Source organism: Salmo salar, chromosome ssa11 (genome assembly GCF_905237065.1).
Source record: "Salmo salar chromosome ssa11, Ssal_v3.1, whole genome shotgun sequence".
Lineage (NCBI taxonomy): Eukaryota > Metazoa > Chordata > Actinopteri > Salmoniformes > Salmonidae > Salmo > Salmo salar.
The window spans coordinates 83,586,442-83,608,911 of record NC_059452.1 but is presented as its reverse complement, the minus strand read 5'-3'; the positions used below and the strand labels follow the sequence as shown (position 1 = coordinate 83,608,911).

General features: G+C 42.5%; 1 protein-coding gene across 7 annotated transcripts in view; it reads right to left on the bottom strand.

Annotated features, from left to right (window-relative positions):
• Positions 1-10,475: 10,475 nt before the first annotated feature.
• Positions 10,476-22,470, bottom strand: part of LOC106563257 (protein PRRC2B) — a 42,946-nt gene continuing 30,951 nt past the window's right edge. For 4 of the 7 annotated variants that reach the window (XM_014128674.2, XM_014128676.2, XM_014128675.2 and 1 more), the window contains exons 16-30: positions 22,120-22,283; positions 21,818-21,930; positions 21,155-21,359; positions 20,682-21,037; positions 20,404-20,490; positions 20,025-20,208; positions 19,795-19,892; positions 19,259-19,624; positions 18,962-19,129; positions 18,727-18,765; positions 18,509-18,588; positions 18,141-18,204; positions 17,740-17,871; positions 17,191-17,397; positions 10,476-12,175 (exon numbers count right to left, since the gene is read on the bottom strand). In XM_014128674.2, coding sequence (XP_013984149.2) covers positions 12,119-12,175; positions 17,191-17,397; positions 17,740-17,871; positions 18,141-18,204; positions 18,509-18,588; positions 18,727-18,765; positions 18,962-19,129; positions 19,259-19,624; positions 19,795-19,892; positions 20,025-20,208; positions 20,404-20,490; positions 20,682-21,037; positions 21,155-21,359; positions 21,818-21,930; positions 22,120-22,283 — 2,320 coding nt within the window. In that variant the 3' untranslated portion in view covers positions 10,476-12,118. Of the gene's footprint in view, positions 12,176-17,166; positions 17,398-17,739; positions 17,872-18,140; positions 18,205-18,508; positions 18,589-18,726; positions 18,766-18,961; positions 19,130-19,258; positions 19,625-19,794; positions 19,893-20,024; positions 20,209-20,403; positions 20,491-20,681; positions 21,038-21,154; positions 21,360-21,817; positions 21,931-22,119; positions 22,284-22,470 lie in introns of all 7 variants that reach the window. The other 3 variants (XM_014128677.2, XM_014128678.2, XM_014128679.2) reach the window with 3 other exon arrangements.

The window sequence follows — 22,470 nt, the reverse complement described above, 5'->3', positions numbered from 1 at the left end:
CTAGCCGGGAGATGGGCCTAGCTCGAGGCTAGCTCGAGGCTAACTTGTGCTTGCTTCGGGACAGAGGTGTTCACCAGCAGTAGCCACTGAGGTGATGGAAGACAGTGTGCCAATGTCAACATTGTGAACAGAGTGCCCCATGGTGGTGGTGGGGTTATGGTATGGGCAAGCATAAGCTACGGACAACGAACACAATTGCATTTCATCAATGGTAATTTCAATGCACAGATATACCGTGACGAGATCCTGAGGCCCATTGTCATGCCATTCATCTGTCGCCATCAGCTCGTTTCAGCATGATCATGTACAGCCGTTGTCGGAAGGATCTGTACACTATTCCTGGAAGCTGGCAGTGGTGGAAAAGGTACTCAATTGTCTTACTTGAGTAAAAGTAAAGATGCCTTAATAGAAAATGACTCAAGTAAAAGTGAAAGTCACCCAGTAAAATACTACTTGAGTAAAAATCTAAAAGTATTTGGTTTTAAAAATACCTAATTATCAAAAGTAAATGGAATTGCTAAAATGTACTTAAGTATCAAAAGTAAAAGTATAATCCATTTCAAATTCCTTATATTAAGCAAATCAGACGGAATAATTGTATTTATTTTTTATTAATTAGCGGATAGCCAGGGGCACACTTCAACACTCAAGACATAATTTACAAACATTTGTGTTTAGTGAGTCCGCCTGCTCAGCGGCAGTAGGGATGACCAGGGATGTTCTCTTGATAAGTGTGTGAATCAGACCATTTTCCTGTAAAAATGTAACGAGTACTTTTGGGTGTCAGGGAAAATATATGGAGAAAAAGTACATTATTTTCTTTAGGAATGTAGTAAAAGTTAAAAATAAATAAATAGTAATGTACAGATACACCAAAAAAACTACTTAAGTAGTACTTTAAAGTATTTTTACTTAGGTACTTTACATCACTGGAAGCTGGAAATGTCCTAGTTCTTCCATGGCCTGCATACTACCCAGACATGTCACCCATTGCGCATGTTTGGAATCCAGCAACTTCGCACAGCCATTGAAGAGTGGGACAACATTCCACAGGCCACAATCAACAGCCTGATCAACTCTATGCAAAGGAGATGTGTCACGTTGCATGACGCAAATGGTGGTCACACCAGATACAAACTGGTTCTCTGATCTACGCCCGTTTCTTTTTGTTTTTTTAAGGTATCTGCGACCAACAGATGCATATTTGTATTCCCAGTCGTTAAATCCATAGATTAGGGCCTAAAGAATTTATTTATATTGACTGATTTCCTTATATGAACTTTAACTCAGTAAAAAAATGGAAATTGTTGCATTTATATTTTGGTTCAGTGTAAGTATTTTTTTGTTGTAGTAGGGACAGTATCATTAGTAATCTAAAAAAATGATACTATTAGCTATTGGGAAAACGTTAAAATATTTGTTTTAATGATTAGCTCACATAACCTAATTTTAAAGTATGCATTAATGTGTCTGTAATAGAATACATGTGGCAAAAACGAATGTAGACATTAATAAATGCATTTCTATAGCTTCCACTAAAAATAAATGTACAATGGTAGGGAGAGTGCCAAGATGGAGGCGCTGTGGCTTCATCATTGGTTATAGCTGGCAGCTGCAAAAGATCACAACAATGAGAAGACCAAAACAAAATCAATTAACTTTGAATAATAGCAACATTGAGTAATATCAACAAACATTTTACAAGAGACAGAAAAGCACCACAGAAGTACACAAAATACAAACAATAACTATATTGCATAATACAAGTCAATTTCTGAAATAACACACTGCAGTGAAATGTTCAACTATTCGATACAATTACAGCAGTGTGAGTGGATAGTGACTAATATTGTGGCAGTGAAATAATATAAAATGTATGTTTGTCTGCAGCTTAGTTAGTTTGTTGTAATCATGTCTTTTAGTATGGTCATTTAGCAGACTAATTTATCCAAAGCAACTTGCAGTTAACACAGTCAGTGTAGTATGTGTCCCACGCAATTCAAACACACAACCCTGGTATTGCCAGCACCCTGATCCAAGTTCAACCAACTGATCCATCTGAGCTACCAGGTCACCAGGCGCAGGACATCTCGGAGGCAGCGTCGCTGTTGCGTCGTGTGCGGATAGGGGACCAGCCATACTCAGACTGGGCATCATCAGCCAGACTGTGGAGCCGGCCCCAGCGTGGAGCGTGCCTGGAGCCCTGCTTCCCTCCCCAGGTACGAGGCTTCGGGTTCATCTGCACAGAAAAGCCATGCTATTATAGAAAACCATGCACCTCTTCTTAACACAGACAGAAGCAGTTGTCAGTTAAACTGTCCCTTTACCATGTCTCCTGTCTCTCACCTGAACGAAGACGGATGTGTTCATCTGAAGGGTCTCCACTCGCTCTGACAGCTGACCCAGCCAGTCCAGATGGTCAGCAATAGATTGGTTCAGATCACCATTGATCTGCAATGGTGTAGAAACAGATACAGTCATAGTTCAGTATAAATCCCACTCTGAGCTCAATGGGGCTTCCATGGACAGGTACGGTGCATTCAGAAAGTATTCAGACCATTTGACTTTTTCCACATTTTGTTACATTACAGCCTTATTCTCAAATTGATTAAATTGTTGTCTTTTTCTCGTCAATCTACACACAATACCCCATAACGACAAAGCAAAAACAGGTTTAGAATTTTTTGCAAGTTTATTACAAATAAAAAAGTGAAATATCACATTTACATTAGTATTCAGATCCTTTACACAGTACTTTGTTGAAGCACTTTTGGCAGCGATTACAGCCTTGAGTCTTCTTGGGTATGACGCTACAAGCTTGGCACACCTGTATTTGGGGAGTTTCTCCCATTCTTCTCTGCACATCCTCTCAAACTGTCTGGTTGGATGGGGAGCGTCGCTGCACAGCTATTTTCAGGTCTCTTCAGAGATGTTTGATCGGGTTCAAGTCCGGGCTCTGGCTGGGCCACTCAAGGACATTCAGAGTCTTGTCGCGAAGCCACTCCTGCGTTGTCTTGGCTGTGTGCTTACGGTTGCTGTCCAGTTGGAAGGTGAACCTTTGCCCCAGTCTGAGGTCCAGGTTTTCATCAAAGATCTCTCTGTACTTTGCTCCGTTTATCTTTCCCTCAATCCTGACTAGTCTCCCAGTCCATGCCGTTGAAAAACATTCCCACAGCATGATACTGCCACCACAATGCTTCAGCATAGGGATGGTGCCAGGTTTCCTCCAGACGTGATGCTTTGCATTCAGGCCAAGAGTTCAATGTTGGTATCATCAGACAATAAAATCTTGTTTCTCATGGTCTGAGAGTCTTTCGGTGTCTTTTGGCAAACTTCCAAGTTTTCGTCTGGCCTGTCCGTAGAGCTCCGAGGCAGGATTGTGTCGAGGCATATATCTGGAGAAGTGTACAAAAACATTTCTGCAGCATTGAAGGTCCCCAAGAACACAATGGCCTCCATTCTTAAATGAAAGAAGTCAGGGAGGTTACCAAGAACCAGATGGTCAGACTTCCAGAGTTCCTCTGTGGAGATGGGATAACCTTCCTTGCAGCACTCCACCAATCAGACCATGAGAAACAAGATTTTATTGTCTGATGATACCAACATTGAACTCTTGGCCTGAATGCAAAGCATCACGTCTGGAGGAAACCTGGCACCATCCCTATGCTGAAGCATGGTGGTGGCAGTATCATGCTGTGGGAATGTTTTTCAACGGCATGGACTGGGAGACTAGTCAGGATTGAGGGAAAGATAAACGGAGCAAAGTACAGAGAGATCTGTACTTTTCCCTCTGGCCATTACCATAAAGGTCTGATTGGTGGAGTGCTGCAAGGAAGGTTATCCCATCTCCACAGAGGAACTCTGGAAGTCTGACCATCTGGTTCTTGGTAACCTCCCTGACTTCTTTCATTTAAGAATGGAGGCCATTGTGTTCTTGGGGACCTTCAATGCTGCAGAAATGTTTTTGTACACTTCTCCAGATATATGCCTCGACACAATCCTGCCTCGGAGCTCTACGGACAATTCCTTCGACCTCATGGCTTGGTTTTTGCTCTGACATGCACTGTCAACCGTGACACCTTATATAGACTGGTGTGTGCCTTTCCAAATCATGTCCAATCAATTTAATTTACCACAGGTGGACTTCAATCAAGTTCTAGAAACATCTCAAGGATGATCAATGGAAACAGGGTGCACCTGAGCTCAGTTTTGAGTCTCATAGCAAAGGGTCTGAATACTTACGTAAATAAGGTATGTTTTTTATTTTGAATACATTTACAGAAATTTCTAAAACCTGTTTTCGCTTTATCATTATGGGGTATTTTGTGTAGGTTGAAAATTATTTAATCCATTTTAGATTAAGGCTGTAACGTAACAAAATGTGGAAAAATTCAAGGGGTCTGAATACTTCCTGAATGCACTGTATGTAGTGGATCAGTATTCAGATCAGAAAAAGGGGGAAATAGGCCTATAGGCTATAGTAGTTGAGTGAGAGAATAAACAGTGCAAACAAACCCCAGAAAGGTTGTCTTTGAGCTCAGTAGCAGAGAGGCGGACGTGCTCTAGTTTATCAATCTGCTCCTTCAGACGGTCTTCAAGCTCCTGCATCATCATCAGACCCTCGTCTGGCCTGACTGCTCTACCTGACATCCTGAGACAAAGCACAACAAAATATAATGAAGACACGTATCAAATTCCATCATAATGAGTGTTGACTCCCTGGACCCTACAAATGTACTACTGCCTCTGCCAAGTGGTCTGGGGCCTCATTTATAAACCGTGCATACACGTACAGTGCCTTCAGAAAGATTCATACCCCTTGACTTATTCACATTTTGTTGTGTTACAGCCTGAATTCAAAATGGATTAATATATATATATATATATATATATACATTTATTGACAATTAAATACATAAAGCTCTCATTTACATAAGTATTCACACCCTTGAGTCAATACTTTGTAAAAGCACATTTGGCAGCAATGACAGCGGTGAGTCTTTCTGGGTAATAAGTCTCTAAGAGCTTTCCACACCTAGATTGTGAAACATTTGCCCATTCTTCAAGCTCTGTCAAATTGGTTGTTGATCATTGCTGGACAACCCTTTTCAGGTCATGCCTTAGATTTTCAAGCTGATTTAAGTCAAAATTGTAACTCGGCCTGGCCACTCAGGAACATTCACTATGCTCAAAATGGACTCCTGAGTGGTACAGCGGTCTAAGGCACTGCATCTCAGTGCTAGAGGTGTCATTACAGACACCCTGGTTTGATTCCAGGCTGTATCACAACCAGCCGTGATTGGGAGTACCATAGGGCGGCGCACAATTGACCCAGCATCGTCTGGGTTTGGCCAGTGTAGGCCGTCATTGTAAATAAGAATTTGTTCTTAACTGACTTGCCTGGTTAAATAAAAAAATGTAAAAAGTATTGGTAAGTAACTACAGTGTAGATTTGGATTTGTGCTGAAAGGGGAATTCATCTCCCAGTGTCTGGTGGAAATCAGACTGAACTAGGTTTTCCTCGGATTTTGCCTGTGCTTAGCTCCATTCTGTTTCTTTTTTATCCTGAAAAACTCCCTACTGCTTAATGATTACAAGCATACCTATAACATGATGCAGCCACCATTATGCTTGAAAATATGGAAAGTGGCACTCAGTAATGTGTTGGATTTGCCCAAACAAAAAGTGAATTGCTTTACCACATTTTTTTGCAGCATTACTTTAGTGCCCTGTTGTAAAGAGGAGCCATTAAACTCTGTAACTGTTTAAAGTCACCATTGGCCTCATGGTGAAATCCCTGAGCGGTTTCCTTCCTCTCCGGCAACTGAGTTAGGAAGGACGCCTGTATCTTTGTAGTGACTGGGTGTATTGATACACTGAGTTAGGAAGGATGCCTGTATCTTTGTAATGACTGGGTGTATTGATACACCATCCAAAGTGTAACTAATAACTTCACTATGCTCAAAGGGATATTCAATGTATGCTTTTTTTTACATTTTTACCCATCTACCAATAGGTGACCTTCTTTGCGAGGCATTGGAAAACCTCTCTGGTCTTTGTGGTTGAATCTGTGTTTGAAATTCATTGCTCGACTGTGGGACCTTACAGATAATTGTATGTGTGGGGTACAGCGAATGAGGTAGTCATAAAAAGATTATGTTAAACACTATTATTGCACACAGTGTGAGTCCATTCAACATATTATGTGACTTGTTAAGCAAATTTCTACTTAGCCTCGCCATAACAAAGGAGTTGAATACCTATTGACTCAAGACATTTTAGCTTTTCATTTTTAGTTAATTTGTAAAAACAATTGAAAACAGAATACCACTTTGACATTACGGTGTATTGTGTGTAGGCCAGTGACATTTTAAATTCAGGCTGTAACACAACAAAATGTGAAAAAGGTCAAGGGGTGTGAATACTTTCTGAAGGCACTGTATGTACAAAATATTACACAAAATGTGGGTGCGCCAGGCCACGCAAAAGTTAGCATTTATAAAAATGTAACTTGATGTGAGAATGTGCTTAGCTTCCCACAAACTGCAGAATAAGTTTCTCGCATTTTCTGACTGATGGTTTCATACTGTCGAAGTAGCCAACAGGCCTACAACATCCCATCTCAATTTTTTTTGGAGGTATATATTTGTTCTTCTTCAAAAAATACAAAACACACACATACACACAAACATCAACGACATTACACCTTCCCAGACCCACATGCTCACAACCCCATCTCCAGCGCCCGCATCACTCTCCACCACATGGCCTCAAACTGCACCATTTTGTTTCTCTTCGTTGTCCACTCACTTTCAACATTTAGATAATAAATCAATGTTGTTTACACGTCACTTCAATTAAATTACATTGAAGCAATGTGAAATAGACGTTGAATTGACGTCTGTGCCCAGTGGCCAACATAAAAACATTTAATTCAAATTATTTAATTCAAACGATCCACAAATTATTTAATTCAAACGATTTCTTTCAGAAACGGTCAGATACTGCCAATGTCACTGTTAAAGATTAAAACTTTCTGCCAACAACTCCAGAGACATTTGATCAAGTTTGCCATTGCTATTTCCTTTAGAAACGTCCTTATTCCAATACTTCCAAAGTATAAAGCAAATAAGGGTGTTATTAAACCACATTTTATTGGTCACATACACATATCACAATAAAAGTTGAATGATGGGTGTTTTTCAGGCTGAGTTTTATTGCTTGTTCACACATGCACAGTTTCAGGACGGGTCTGATTTATAACGGGAAACGTGTGTATGGCGTGTGCCAAGTATATAAATATCAATATTTTTGTACGTGCGCAGTCTTTTCAGAAATGGCATACGCAGATATTTAGTGTGAAATGTATGCTGCGGTTATAAATGAGGCCACTGAACCTTTATAGTATTTGTCCTGTGACAACAAGGTAGTTGGTGCTAGCCCTGCTCCGGCTTCTCAAGAGAAGAGGCTTCTCAAGAGTAGGGCACTATATCTGCCAAGATGTCTGGACCTTTATGGCACAGGAATGCTTGCCCGGTGTGTAATCATACTCCAACATAGCAAAAATTGAAAATGAGCATTTATTATTGGAAGTTCAAGTTAGTCCCCCCGTTTGGTTCCTTGTGAAGACAGTCGACTTGATTCTCCCTAGCCAAATCATTCTCCCTAGCCCACGGCCAGCAGATGCCGATATTGAGTCGTTTCATTTGACCATACAAAGGGAATGCATGGAGCCCTGGCCAGAGAGAGGGAGGCGAAGCGAGCTGCCTATGCTAAACAGATCCTTAACTATTACACGGAACCCAAACCGGCTGTGCGCGTGCGCCATCGTGCATACATTTATTTTGTCCCCCTACACCAAACGCGATCACGACACGCAGGTTAAAATATCAAAACAAACTCTGAACCAATGACATTAATTTGGGAACAGGTCGAAAATAATTAAACATGTATGGCAATTTAGCTAGTTAGCTTGCACTTTCTAGCTAATTTGTCCTATTTAGCGAGCTTGCTGTTGTTAGCTAATTTGTCCTGGGATATAAACATTGAGTTGTTATTTTACCTGAAATGCACAAGGTCCTCTACTCCGACAATTAATCCACACATAAAACGGCCAACCGAATCGTTTCTAGTCATCTCTCCTCCTTCCCGACTTTTTCATCTTTGAACTTACATGGTGATTGGCATCTACACTTTCATAGTATTACCACGACAACCGGCAAAACTCTGTGTTGTTGTCTGTGTCACACTGCTTTGCTTTATCTTGGCCAGGTCGCAGTTGTAAATGAGGACTTGTTCTCAACTTGCCTACCTGGTTAAATGAAGGTAAAAAAAAAATAATAATAATAATAATAATAATTTGTCTTTCAATCAACTTCTATAAACCAATGAGGAGATGGGAGAGGCAGGACTTGCAGCGCGATCAGCGTCAGAAATAAAACGGAGTTCTATTTTAGCCCTTGGCAACGCAGACGCTCGTTGTATGGGTGCAATAATTGAATAACATAGATGTCTAAATTTATTTTGCAACGCTTGCGTCGTGTGGTCAGCCTATAAAGCAATTGACAAGGTTTTTGTATGGGGGCAATGAGACAGTGTCAAGATGAACATGAACTGCTATTTTGATTTGTGAGGCTTATTTAATACACGTTTTGTAATGCGTAGGTTTTTATGAGCGATATGTGTGATGCACGTGACTGAGAAAAAACACTTTATATCTCAGTTGTCCCCGTTGAAATTCGAGACAGTCTATGTATTAGGCTAGCATAGCATCTAACTCTCCATTGAATACAGACGATTAACACAACACCCCTCATCAATATTTTAAAAAGTATTCAAATAATGAGATGTATCTACAAATCCAAAGACGGGACAGGAGCTGGACAGCCCACCATTTCAAATCCATTGTTAGGACGGAGACAATACAAGTAAGTATCTAATCATTATATCCATATCGTTGCCCTGGTTGAACGCTGGGCGTTAACATTAGGAATTAGCATTAGCCACTCTAGCGTGGTGGTGGAAAATGGTATTTCATAAAGAAAGTATGCATATTTTCCACGCCTTCTCGCCGTTACATCTAGTTAAGGAGGAAATCGACGCCTTTGCAGCTTGAATGTTTTATGTACGAACTCGTCCACCGGGAAAAGTGTGTATAGCCGGCTGCATGCATGCTCTTTGGACTGTCAAATTAAATGACTCAATATCGCCATCAGCCGGCCTTTTGGGGTACATTCTCCCTGGACGAAAAGGGCCGACTGCCACGTTCAAGTGTTCGAAATTCGCGAGTGTTTTAGAACATAGACACATTCCTGACATTCAACTATATTCCCCATAAAATGTAAATACATTTACCCAATTTATATTGCAGTCCATCAGTACACTTTGTACAAGAAACGTAAAGTGACTGAGGTAGCTTACTTTGAGAGGTGCGTTGCACGACAAAAGTTTTCCAACGTAACTTACCGACAAGACATCAGTTGACAACTTTCTAGACCCTCATGTATCTACAACTTGACGTACAAAGTTTGAGTTCAAATATTTACCTTCTACTTGATTTATTCCGCCGATATGTCCTGTTTAGTGTGCAAGTGCTGAACAATTCTCTTCAGTGTAGAAAGCCCCCTTTGTCTGACAAAAATTCGTGGAATTCGACACTTATGACGTCATGACATTCGCTTGGCTTATTTTTCCGCAGGTGAAAACCACCACCACGTCGGTTATTTGATACGATAGGCCTTGTACCAAGTATTATTGCAGCCGCACAGGTTCAATACATTTTAGTAGTACAAAATATTCTAATACCTTTATCCAACTGACAGCCTTGAACACAAAACACATTCAAAAAGACAACGGTTTTGAAAAAGCACAACTGCTTTATTTCTCTCTCAAGCTCTTAATTAACAAGGAAAGGGCGAATATGATCAAATATCAGGAAGGATAGACTGCTGGATCAGTTCCAGAGTGCACTGGTCCCCTGAAAAATCAAATATGACTCTTAAAAGTACAAACAAAATAAGCGTCATGGCGATATCTTGGTGTAGGTACAGTGATAGAAGTCGAGCGCGGAAACCAAATGCCGTTTCTCAGGTGTGTATAAGAGGTTTCAGTGTCCACCTTTTCCCTGTCCAAAAACTGACAGGGTCCTGTCACTGCAAAAAGCAGGAAAGCCATCACAACGTCCAATAAGCCAATCCACAAGTTAAAGCAGTCCACCCTGTGAGAACATAAGTGACCTTTTAAACATTTATCATTTTATTAGTGATACAATATATAAATCAAACATGTTTGACTCCCACCCTCCCTGACTGACCACAACTCAGAATATAATGAACAGGTATGCATAATGTACAGACATCAGTGACAAAGATGAGTGAACATTTTGTAGTGTCATGGAGCATTATAATAAGCAGTAACATCTCTAAACTGTTATGACACTGGAATAGTAAATGACAAAAAAATGCAAACAGATCACATTTTTCAAACAAAAAATGAATGCTTTAATATTCCTTCTGAGAGCCCAAAGCAACTGCAACGTTCACAAAAAAAATGTTACACGAAGATAGTACATTAATTCATCAAGCATCTAATCCCCCCTCCGTTATCATCAAATTGTAACATAGAAAGATATTTGGACCCTGATTGAGAGTTCTAGTTAGGCTGCGTTTATTACCCAGAGACCTTACATGGTGCTGAACGTTCACTAGGGAGGTATGCCTACTAATTTCTTCACTAACCTCCATCTTTCCATCGAGTTGTTTAAAAAAACAATACAGAGAAGTGTTTATAATAGCTCTAGGAGAAAAAGCAAAAACACTCCAGGAGAGGGATATAAAATCACTTGACATGTATCCAATGTGATTCAGATTTCAACTCATTACAACCAAAAGGATAGCGATAGAAAGAATTTGAATCAGCTATTGGGACCGTACAGTAAGTCAACACTAAAGAATAACTCCACATTTTTTGCCAGCTTGGTTGATCAAAACCACACACTCTGCAGCGGCACATGTCCACTGACTTCAGAGCCTTTTGAAATGTTGTGACGGATTTCTGGATCAGGCCCTGTGGTTAACCCATGTTCAGCACATCACATGCACACACTGCATCAAAGCCAGGGAAGCTTCAAATGAGGCATCATGATTTCTCTAAAATAGGAAATACATAAAGGCGAGAGAGTGACATAAAAGCAAAAAAACTGCCTTTTAAAAATAACGGAAACATTTTCTAACAATCTAAGCAGTTTTTTCACAGTTCACGAGCTGTGTGAAGTACCCTGGGAGGGTGACACACCCCAGGACACGCCTTTCCACGTCTACACACAATGTCCTCAAATCTGGGTTTGAAGGATTTTTATTGAATAAAAGGAGTCCTTGAATAGAGCAAATAGGCGATGACGACTAAAAAAAATATTAAAACTCCAGTTATCAGCGAAAAATGACAATAAGTTTGGGGGGGGGACAAAAAGGTGCCACTCTGCAATTCATTTTTTTAAACACTTATAGATTTGCTTTCTTGTGGTGACATGTCAAGTGTCTGCCTCATCTACAAGGCTACAGATCAAAAGGGTAAGTACAGTTTGGCAAAAAAGGGGTGAATTAGGACAGTGAACTACCTGCAGGAGCTGGCCATTTCCTTTTTCGGACTCTGATGGCGAGCAACACAGAAAACGTGAATTTCTATTCTCTTTTTTGTTACCATTATTCTTCTCTCAAAAAGGACATTAACATTAATAAATAAAGAGGACCTTGAAAAGTCTGCTTAGAAGTGTGTCCCAAACTATTGTCTATGTATATATTTATATATATTTATATATCTCTATATGTGGTGTTTAATAATAATAATAATAATGGCCGGTTCTGAAAGTTGGTGTCAGGTTCTGGGAGTTGATACAGTTATGCCTGCCCTTCAGTCTGGCGCCCGACCTGGGGTTTCGTGAGAGAAGGCTGAGAGGTGGGCCGAGGCAGGGGTTTGCATCTTCCAGAAGCAGGCTTTGTGAAGGTTAAAAGGAGGTTTAAGGTCCGTTGCTATGCCTTGCCCTCTTCCACTTTGATGGCTAAGGTGCATGGTGCTGGTTTGCCCTGCCAGCCAGGAAGGGGCTCCTGGAGGTTGCTGGTCATCAGGCCCCCCGACAGTGCCTTCCCCTCATCCACCAGCTGGCGCCTATCCCGCAGGGCTTTACTCGAACACACACAAGAATTGCAAGGTTAACATTTCATATGCTTTTCAAATGGGCAACAAAACACTGTTACAAGTAGGGCTGGGCAATATCAAATTAATTCAAATGAATGTTCAAAGACCAGTACCACAAGTATTAATTTTGTAATTATTTAGTTTTGATGAGTTTGTTCTCATGTCTTTTTGATGTGGTCTCCTTCACTCCTATGTACCTTTCCCAGTTCTCTCTCTCTCTCTCACACACACACACACACACAGTCCCACCCCCTGCCACTCACAACAAGGATGAAAGACCACTTCTCCCTCTGACAGTTTAAACTCTATTTGCATTTGAGGTTTGGTCCAACAGAATCAGTCATATGGACACCGAAACAGACATTTGACTGGAAAACGTAATTTTTTTGTCTGAATTCTCAAAATTGAGCGCAGAGCAGACCCTACTAAAATGGGAGTATCAATTAACAATAATTCTGGAAAATTAAATGCTCAGTTTGTCATGCACGGCATTAAGATACTACGTACCGCTAGCAGCATTTTAGCCAGAGTGTTGTGCTAGCAGTCTAGTCTGTGTTTTATACATTTTCAATCTGCATAAAGAGGCATTTATACAAGGAATTGTCAACTCGTTCTCATTCTGAGAAATAAGCATCTTATCCAGGTAAACCACTTGATTTCAACATCTAAACAAAGTGGACAGGCTAGCATGCTGTTCAAACAGGTGGAAACGGACAGAAGGCTGTGTTCATAACAGTTCAACTATTCTACCTTGATACCTAGCAAATAAATACAAGTTCGCTAGACTTCAAATATAAAGATTAGCTGACCTCTCACGAACACGTGGGTTGAGAGATTGTGTTGATTTTCTATAATGCAATCACCTGATACAAGAAGCTGGTCATTATTAGTGGATGTGCACAGTTCTGTTAATTTCTAACAAAAATGGCATTTTCATAGACTGACATGACAGCCAGATGTGATTATTGCAAAAGGGCAAGTTAAACTACACTGCTCAAAAAAATAAAGAGAACACTTAAACAACACAATGTAACTCCAAGTCAATCACACTTCTGTGAAATCAAACTGTCCACTTAGGAAGCAACACTGATTGACAATAAATTTCACATGCTGTTGTGCAAATGGAATAGACAACAGGTGGAAATTATAGGCAATTAGCAAGACACCCCCAATAAAGGAGTGGTTCTGCAGGTGGTGACCACAGACCACTTCTCAGTTCCTATGCTTCCTGGCTGATGTTTTGGTCACTTTGAATGCTGGCGGTGCTTTCACTCTAGTGGTAGCATGAGACGGAGTCTACAACCCACACAAGTGGCTCAGGCAGTGCAGCTCATCCAGGATGGCACATCAATGCGAGCTGTGGCAAGAAGGTTTGCTGTGTCTGTCAGCGTAGTGTCCAGAGCATGGAGGCACTACCAGGAGACAGGCCAGTACATCAGGAGACGTGGAGGAGGCCGTGGGAGGGCAACAACCCAGCAGCAGGACCGCTACCTCCGCCTTTGTGCAAGGAGGAGCAGGAGAAGCACTGCCAGAGCCCTGCAAAATGACCTCCAGCAGGCCACAAATGTGCATGTGTCTGCTCAAACGGTCAGAAACAGACTCCATGAGGGTGGTATGAGGGCCCGACGTCCACATGTGGGGGTTGTGCTTACAGCCCAACACCGTGCAGGACGTTTGGCATTTGCCAGAGAACACCAAGATTGGCAAATTCGCCACTGGTAACTGTGCTCTTCACAGATGAAAGCAGGTTCACACTGAGCACGTGACAGACGTGACAGAGTCTGGAGATGCCGTGGAGAACGTTCTGCTGCCTGCAACATCCTCCAGCATGACCGGTTTGGCGGTGGGTCAGTCATGGTGTGGGGTGGCATTTCTTTGGGGGGCCGCACAGTCCTCCATGTGCTCGCCAGAGGTAGCCTGACTGCCATTAGGTAGCGAGATGAGATCCTCAGACCCCTTGTGAGACCATATGCTGGTGCAGTTGGCCCTGGGTTCCTCCTAATGCAAGACAATGCTAGACATCATGTGGCTGGAGTGTGTCAGCAGTTCCTGCAAGAGGAAGGCATTGATGCTATGGACTGGCCCGCCCGTTCCCCAGACCTGAATCCAATTGAGCACATCTGGGACATCATGTCTCGCTCCATCCACCAACGCCACGTTGCACCACAGACTGTCCAGGAGTTGGTGGATGCTTTAGTCCAGGTCTGGGAGGAGATCCCTCCAGGAGACCATCCGCCACCTCATCAGGAGCATGCCCAGGCGTTGTAGGGAGGTCATACAGGCACGTGGAGGCCACACACACACTACTGACCCTCATTTTGACTTGTTTTAAGGACATTACATCAAAGTTGGATCAGCCTGTAGTGTGGTTTTCCACTTTAATTTTGAGTGTGACTCCAAATCCAGACCTCCATGGGTTGATTAATTGGATTTCCATTGATTATTTGTGTGAGATTTTGTTGTCAGCACATTCAACTATGTAAAGAAAAAAGTATTTAATAAGATTATTTCTTTCATTCAGATCTAGGATGTGTTGTTTAAGTGTTCCCTTTATTTTTTTGAGCAGTATATTTTTATAAAATAATGTAATTATTAGTGGGTCTTATGGTTGTGGACTGTTTATATTTAGCCTAGGTATACTTTTTTACAAGCCCTGAAATCATTAGACTATTTGAAATGAAGTGTATTGACCTTTAGTTGTACAACAAAGCTTAGGGGGAGAAAGAAAAACAAAATATAGATATATATCGTGAATCACCCATAAGTTTTCCTTTTAATTTATATGATTTTTAGGCAATATCAAGGGAAATAGAGTTAAAACATTGTTTCAAAAACAGTCTAATAGCAAAAATTGGACAACATAAAAAAAAAAAAAAAAAACACTTATCAAGCATCAGTCCAATGTATTGTTAGCAACAAGTATTACGCACTGAAACATATATATTTTGATGTCTTCTGACGACTATAAATCCAGATAAACAAACAACGCATATGCCAGTAAATGCTATTATGTTCCAGCAAGCATGTGCCTACATGATTATGCTTTCTATGTCTATGAGCACCATTCAGTCAAAAGCAGTTCCCTAGGTAAGCTCAATGACAAATTAATCTTGTGATGAGAGAAATCACACTTCAGGCACCACATTACTGGTAATGACTCAATACTGTCATTAACTTCTCTAGGGTAGGGGGCAGTATTTTGACGTTCCGGATGAAAGGCGTGCCCAAATTAAACTGCCTGCTACTCAGGCTCAGAAGGTAGGATATGCATATTATTAGTAGATTTGGATAGAAACCACTCTGAAGTTTCTAAAACTGTTTGAATGATGTCTGTGAGTATAACAGAACTAATATGGCAGGCAAAAATCAGAGAAAAATCCAACCAGGAAGTGTGGAAATCTGAGGTTTGTAGTTTTTTCAAGTGGGCCTGGATACAGTATACAGTGACTTAGGGTTAATTTTGCACTTCCTAAGGCTTCCACTAGATGTCAACAGTCTTTAGAACGTTGTTTCATGCTTCTACTGTGAATATGGAGCGAACAAGAGGGCCTGGAGTCAGATGAGTGAGGAAATGACATGAGCTCAGAGGCACACGCTCACGTGAGTGTGAGCTGTGTTCCTTTTCTTTTCTGAAGACATTGGAATTGTCCGGTTGGAATATTACTGAAGATTTATGTTAATTTATATTACTGAAGATTGATGCTATACATCGTTTGACATATTTCTACGAACGTAAATAGAACTTTTTGACTTTTCGTCCGTACATTTTCGCGCGCTTCCTGCATTTGGAGTAGTGGACTGAACACATGAACAAAAAGGAGGTATTTGGACATAAATGATGGACTTTATCGAACAAAACAAACATTTATTGTGGACCTGGGATTCCTGGGAGTGCATTCTGATGAAGATCATCAAAGGTAAGTGAATATTTATAATATTATTTGAGTTTTATTGACTCCACAAAATGGCGGGTTTGGTTTCGTGTCTGAACGCTGTACTCAGATTATTGCAAAGTGTGCTTTCGCTGTAAAGTTTTTTTGAAATCTGACACAGCGGTTGCATTAAGAAGTGTATCTATAATTCTTTGAATTACAGTTTAATATTTTATCAACGTTTATGATGAGTATTTCTGTAAATTGATGTGCTCATTCACCGGAAGTTTTGGGAGGCAAAATATTTCTGAACATTACACGCCAATGTAAAATGTTTTTTTTTTTATATAAATATGAACTTTATCGAGCAAAACATACATGTATTGTGTAACATGAAGTCCTATGAGTGCCATCTGATGAAGATCAAAGGTTATGATTAATTTTAGCTGTATTTCTGGTTTATGTGACGCCTCTCCTTGCTTGGAAAATGGCTGTGTGTTTTTTCTTGTTACGGCTTTCGCCGTAAAGCCTTTTTGAAATCGGACAATGTGGTTGGATTAACGAGAAGTGTATCTTTAAAATGGGACATAATAGTTCTATGTTTGAGAAATTTGAATTATGAGATTTTTGTTGTTTTGAATTTGGCGCCCTGCTATTTCACTGGCTGTTGAATAGTGTGTCTCGTAGGTGGGATGGTCACTTCCCACATACCCCAGAGAGGTTAATAATTATCTTGGCCAGGTCGCAATTGTAAATGAGAACTTGTTCTCAACTTGCCTACCTGGTTAAATAAAGGTGAAAAAATAAATAAATAAATAACTACAATAGTTCATAGCAGTACATCCAGAGGAGTTCATTCAAAGCCATCTATAAAGAGAGTTCAGGCCAACTTGGAAAACTACTAGTCACTTGGCAACGAACATGGAGGAGAGTTGAGGTGCTGCCAGTGGCGATTTAAGTCACATGACACCCTTTTAACCAATCAAATTATGTTTAGGTGATAATCCACAGAAACATATGGCGACATATGGCTCTTATTACATACATTTGCACATTGGATTGGAGAAAAACAAAAAAACGAAATGGATTCAAATCAAATTACCTGTATTTACAGTGGGTGGCTCACCTTCATGCCATCCTCCGGCCCCTTGACGGAGGGCTCGGGGGCCAAGGGGGGGGTGGAGTGGGGGGGCTCGCGCCCGGGGTTGGGATAAGGGGGGGAGCGGATGATGACGGTCTTGTTGACCTGCATGACAGGTCTCTGGATGGGGGTGGGGAAGGGGCCGGTGGTGGGGGGACGCATGTGCATAACCATGCTGCCCTGAGGCGGGACCTAGAGGGTGGAGGCGGCAGGCAGGGAAATACACACACTGTTAGCATGGCAACATGGCTCAGTATATCTGCATGGTTATCTTTCTTTAGGCAAACCTTGGGGATAGTGGAGACTTGTGCAAGGCTGCAAATATTTTCCACAGAAAGAATACCAAAATTATATTTAATAATATTGCTTTATGCTCATGACTCAAAAGTACACCAAGGTCTTGAGTGGCTGTTTTACCATTGTGTGTGAGCAGTTCAAGGTAGCTGCATGACAACACTGATCAGTCATTTAAAATGGTGCAACAACATCAGTGATTTGAACAAGCAGAATGATTGAGTGTGAGGTTTCTATAACCTTGCCGTGGAGGGGGCACAGCGGGGCCTCAAACCAGCCGGTGGCCGGGTCTCTGTAGCAGCAACTACAGGTCAGGCCAGGGCCACTGCAGGCCCAGCCTCGTTGCTGAACAGCCTGCATGGAGGTCGTCTTCTGTTTCCAATGAAATGGGAGGGGGAGGCTATATGAGTGTGTGTGTATAGGCAGCTGGGATTGTTTGAGTCATGACCGTTTGTGTGTGTGTGTCGTGCCTGCTAGTGTCAGAGCAGTGTGCAGTGCCTGTAAAATTGTGTTTGTTCATATGAAAGTGTGTGTGAAGTGCTCTAGAGGACCTTGATTGATTGTAGAGTGTGAGCAATAACTAGTGCGACCAAGGTGTGTGTATGTACCTAATGTGTGTATGACTATGTGTTGGGTCATACCTGCTGGGTGTAATGTCCAGGCACGGGGCCAGACGGCTTCCCACTGGGGCTGGCAGACCCTGGTCTGAGGGGAGAGAGGGACAGAGATAGATTTACCATTAGCTTTCAATAACATCTATTTAAAAAAATCACTTGAATGTTATTATAGGATCACTAAAATGTTTCTTAAATTACTAACTAGAAGAAAACAAAAAGCATAGGCAGATATGCTGTCAGTTTCTAAGTCTAAAAATGTTACTGGTAGCGAACCATGTAGAATCCTTTGCCATGTTACAATAACATGAACACGTGTTTATAAGGATACAAACTAAGAGTAGACGTGTTGCGGTCTAACAGCTTCCGGTTGACATTTAGCTGTTCCAGCTCACCTGTTGTATCCTCCGGGCATGCCCTGGGAGTGATTGGGCTTGTCAGAGAACTGGAAACCTTTCATTTCCATCTGGGAGGTCTAGAGGATAAACAAACAAACCAAACAAACATCCCCGTTAAATGTACATGTAAGGACATCTCAATGCAATCTATGAAATGTTGTGGCATTAGTCATAGTTCACCCAAATGACAAATTCACTCATTCGTTTTTCCTTACCTTGTAAGTAGTATACGGACCAGTAGAGATTGGGAAATTCTGCGAAAACATTCAAGTAATTGTGATTTAGGTGAACTTTCCCCTTTATTTCAAAGGGATGGGTTTCACTTAATTCAATGTGCATTTTTTCTGTTTATACATGAAATGTTTCCAAATCCAACCTAAAATTGACCAATCAAGGTAGTTGGGCTGTATCATTGTTGGAAGGGACACTTGGTGGGTCTCTGGCTCTCACCTCTCTGCTGCCGGTCATGACTGGGGGCTGGGAGCCAGGGGGGAGCATTCTGCGGGCAGCTCCCACGGAGAGGTTCTGGCCCTGCTGGAGCTGGATGGACTGGGGCAGGATGAGGTGCTGCTGGGCAGAGCCATAACGCAGCTGGGAGCCCGGCAAGGGCATGGTCACCTGGAGAGAGAGAGGGATGATCAATGCATCGGACTTTGAAACATTGAATTATGAGAGTATGTTTCCATTAAAAGCCAAACTGTTTTCCTTCAAACTAACACAAGTGTGCCACAGAGTGGCTCCCCTTACCTGGATGAGCTGGGAGTCCATGAGCTGGGAGGAGCCCATGCCAGGGCCCTGGTTCATCTGGCCGTCGTAGACCATGGCCTGGCTGCCATTCATTGGCTGGTAGTGGGAGCCAGACTGGGGCTTGACCATATCCGACGGCTGCATGCCCGGGAAGGCCGAGTAGGGCCCCTTGAGGGGGCCACCACCTGACAGCACCATGGGGCTGGGCTGGGACAGATTGGGGTGCATGTATACCTGGGACCTGAAGGAGGGAATGGAGTTGAACATCTCCTGGGACTGTGAGACAGGCAGGCCCCCCCGGAGACCAAGCTGTGCCTGGGCCTGCAGAGAGGTGTGCAAGGAGATGGGGATCTGCTGGGCAGCTGCCTGCATGCACACATAGGAAGGAGTGAATTATAATATTAGTTGGTGTTCTGCTGCACAGAGTGTAGTTTTGTTGATTATTGCCAAAAAGAAAACCCCCAATAAATGCGTTTTTTATTAAAAAGAAAAATGGAATAAAATCCTGTAAGACCCTATACTTGTGAGTGAAGTACCTGTTGGTAGCTCTGCTGCTGGGTCATGGTTGGGGGCACCAGACGAGGCTGGCTGGGAAAAACATGGCCGTCCAGATACAGCGGGGGGATATGGTTACCTACAGAGAGAGAAATACAATTATGTCATTTCAAAAGTTGTAATAATAACACATATGTAGATTTCATACAATGCATAGTCCTTGGCTAAATATACCAATAATGTCTGTTAATGTGTCTGAATGTCCCTTTACCCTGCATGGACATGGAAGGCGCCACAGAGGCCACGGGCATGGGCACCCCTCCAAAGGAGCTGTAGCTGACCCCACTGGAGGAGCCTACCGTGCAGGGGGGCTGGGCACCAGCGGCAACCCCACCAGGAGAGCCCTGCTCGGGGAGAGACTGGGAGTTCTCCCACGCCTTACGGGCTGACTCCATCTGAGAAAGAGGGGACGTAGGGAGGCAACTGTTTAGTGAAAGTACACCAAAAAAAAACATTTTGGAGTTTACTAACGTTTATCTGATCTGACATTTAGCCAGGTAGGTTATTGAGAATTAAATCTCTAATACGACTAATGTTAAGAGAGGTCTGATTTGTGGAAAGTGAAAGGTAGTGTGGTGGGGGTGGTGTACCTTGAGTGTGAGGTCAGCGCTGGGGAAAGAGATGGGGTTGAGGTTGATGCCAGGCTGCAGGTGGTCTCTACGCAGCATGGGGATGGCCTGGGTCATCCACACACAGACAGAAGTTAACACAACAAGTCAATTACATCTTTTGTCCATTTTTCATGCAATTTATATTTATTTAATCAAGCCACTTCAAGGTGAAGCAATTTCAAGGATTCCTTTCAATACCCCACCCTATAATCATGAGGTAATGGAAATCTGGTAGTACTCAGTGTATTTGTACTCACGTTGCTGGCAAGGGTGACCTGTAGCTTGGTGACAGGGTTGGACACAGAAACTGGGGTGGACCTGGGCGGCAGGCTGAAGTCAGAGTCCTTGGCACTAACGCCAAACTCTATGGGCGGCACAGGCAGCACCGTCTCCGAGTGGAGGTTCACGCCGTTGACGGGCGTAATGGGCCCGCCCTCCAGACCCTCCGAGCCCTTGCGGTGCTTGAGTGAGCGCTCGTTGCCGATGGGGCCGGGCTTGTGCTGCTCCTTGCTCTGCTCAGGCCCCGCGTCAGAGTCCTCAGAGTTGGGCTCACTGCCTGTATAAGACACCTGCTTGGTCCACGAGTCTCCTCCAGATGACTGGACTGACAGAGCTAAAGGGTATGAAAATAATGTAAGAACCACTGGAGTCAAAGATTCTCTTTAACACAGTTGACAACACAATGGTCATCTGGAAAGAAAAGCAGAGTATGGGCAACAGAGTGAGTTACTCTCAGTTATCAGATGGGGTGGAAGATGAGTTGTGAGCACTGGGGTGTTGCTCCTACTCCTACCGGAGCTGTTAGTCTCCCAGATCTCAGTGCCCAGGTTGTTGGCAGATAGGCCCTCCTCTTGCTGATCCATGGTCATGCCACCCTGCTTCTTGGCAAACCGTGGGGGCATCTTGGAGGTGATCGGTCTGTTCTTCACCAGCACCTGCAGTGTGAGGTAGAGGAAGACATTTTTTCATAGATGAAGTACAACATAGCTACTCAAGTGGCGGCAGGTAGCCTAGTGGTTAGAGCGTTGGACTAGTAACCGAAAGGTTGCAAGATCGAATCCCTGAGCTGACAAGGTAAAAATCTGTCGTTCTGCCCCCGAACAAGGCACTGTTCCAAGGCGGTCATAGAAAATAAGAATTTGTTCCAAGGCGGTCATAGAAAATAAGAATTTGTTCTTAACTGACTTGCCTAGCTAAATAATGATAAAATAAGTCATGTACAACTATAGTTAACATATACAATTAAGATATTTCTGAACAAACATTTAAAGTATTGCTGCTTGCAATAATCCATTTGAAATTTAGATTTTACTCAATACAGGGTCTATTCTCGAGACACCCAAAGCCTTTGTGCCCATTATTTCAGAAGTATTTGAATGTTCTGTCAACTTACCGGAGCTCCATGTTCCTTCCTCCTCCTGTCGTCTTCCTGTGGATGACGACGCTGCTGTTTCTTAGACAGGTCCTGGAACCCATCTGGACTGGAACCCCCAGCATCCCCCTCAACTGGAAGACAAACACTTATGCCATTACAACACACTGTAATAGGAAATATGAAAATACAATTTACAAAAAGACAACCATGGAGCACATTAAATCAGTCTGTGGGCCGCATCTGGTCCATGGGCCACAAGTTTGAGAACCCTGGTTACATTTGAGCCATGCTTTACTATGAGATTGGAGCCTGACACTCACTGTGGTAGCTGTTGAGGTCGTACTGAGACAATGGTTCGGCCAGGTCTCCCTTCACAGACCGAGTCTTCAGCTCCTTGTCCAGCTTCTTCCCTGAGGGTTCGTTGGGCTGGTGGCCCTCCTCAGACTGCTCGACACAGTAGACTAGGCCTGAATCCTCTTTATTCCTGCAGAAAGGGAGAGACAATCCATGAGTCAGGTGTTCCCATTAAAGGTTGTTGCTTTCAAAAGCTACAGTATCATGATGCCATGAGGATGTTAAGAAACAAGTCAAGAAAAAAAAAAATATATATCCACAGTTTTGTTGAACATTCTCGCACCAAGTTAGCGTAAGCCAAAGTTAGCACAGTATTC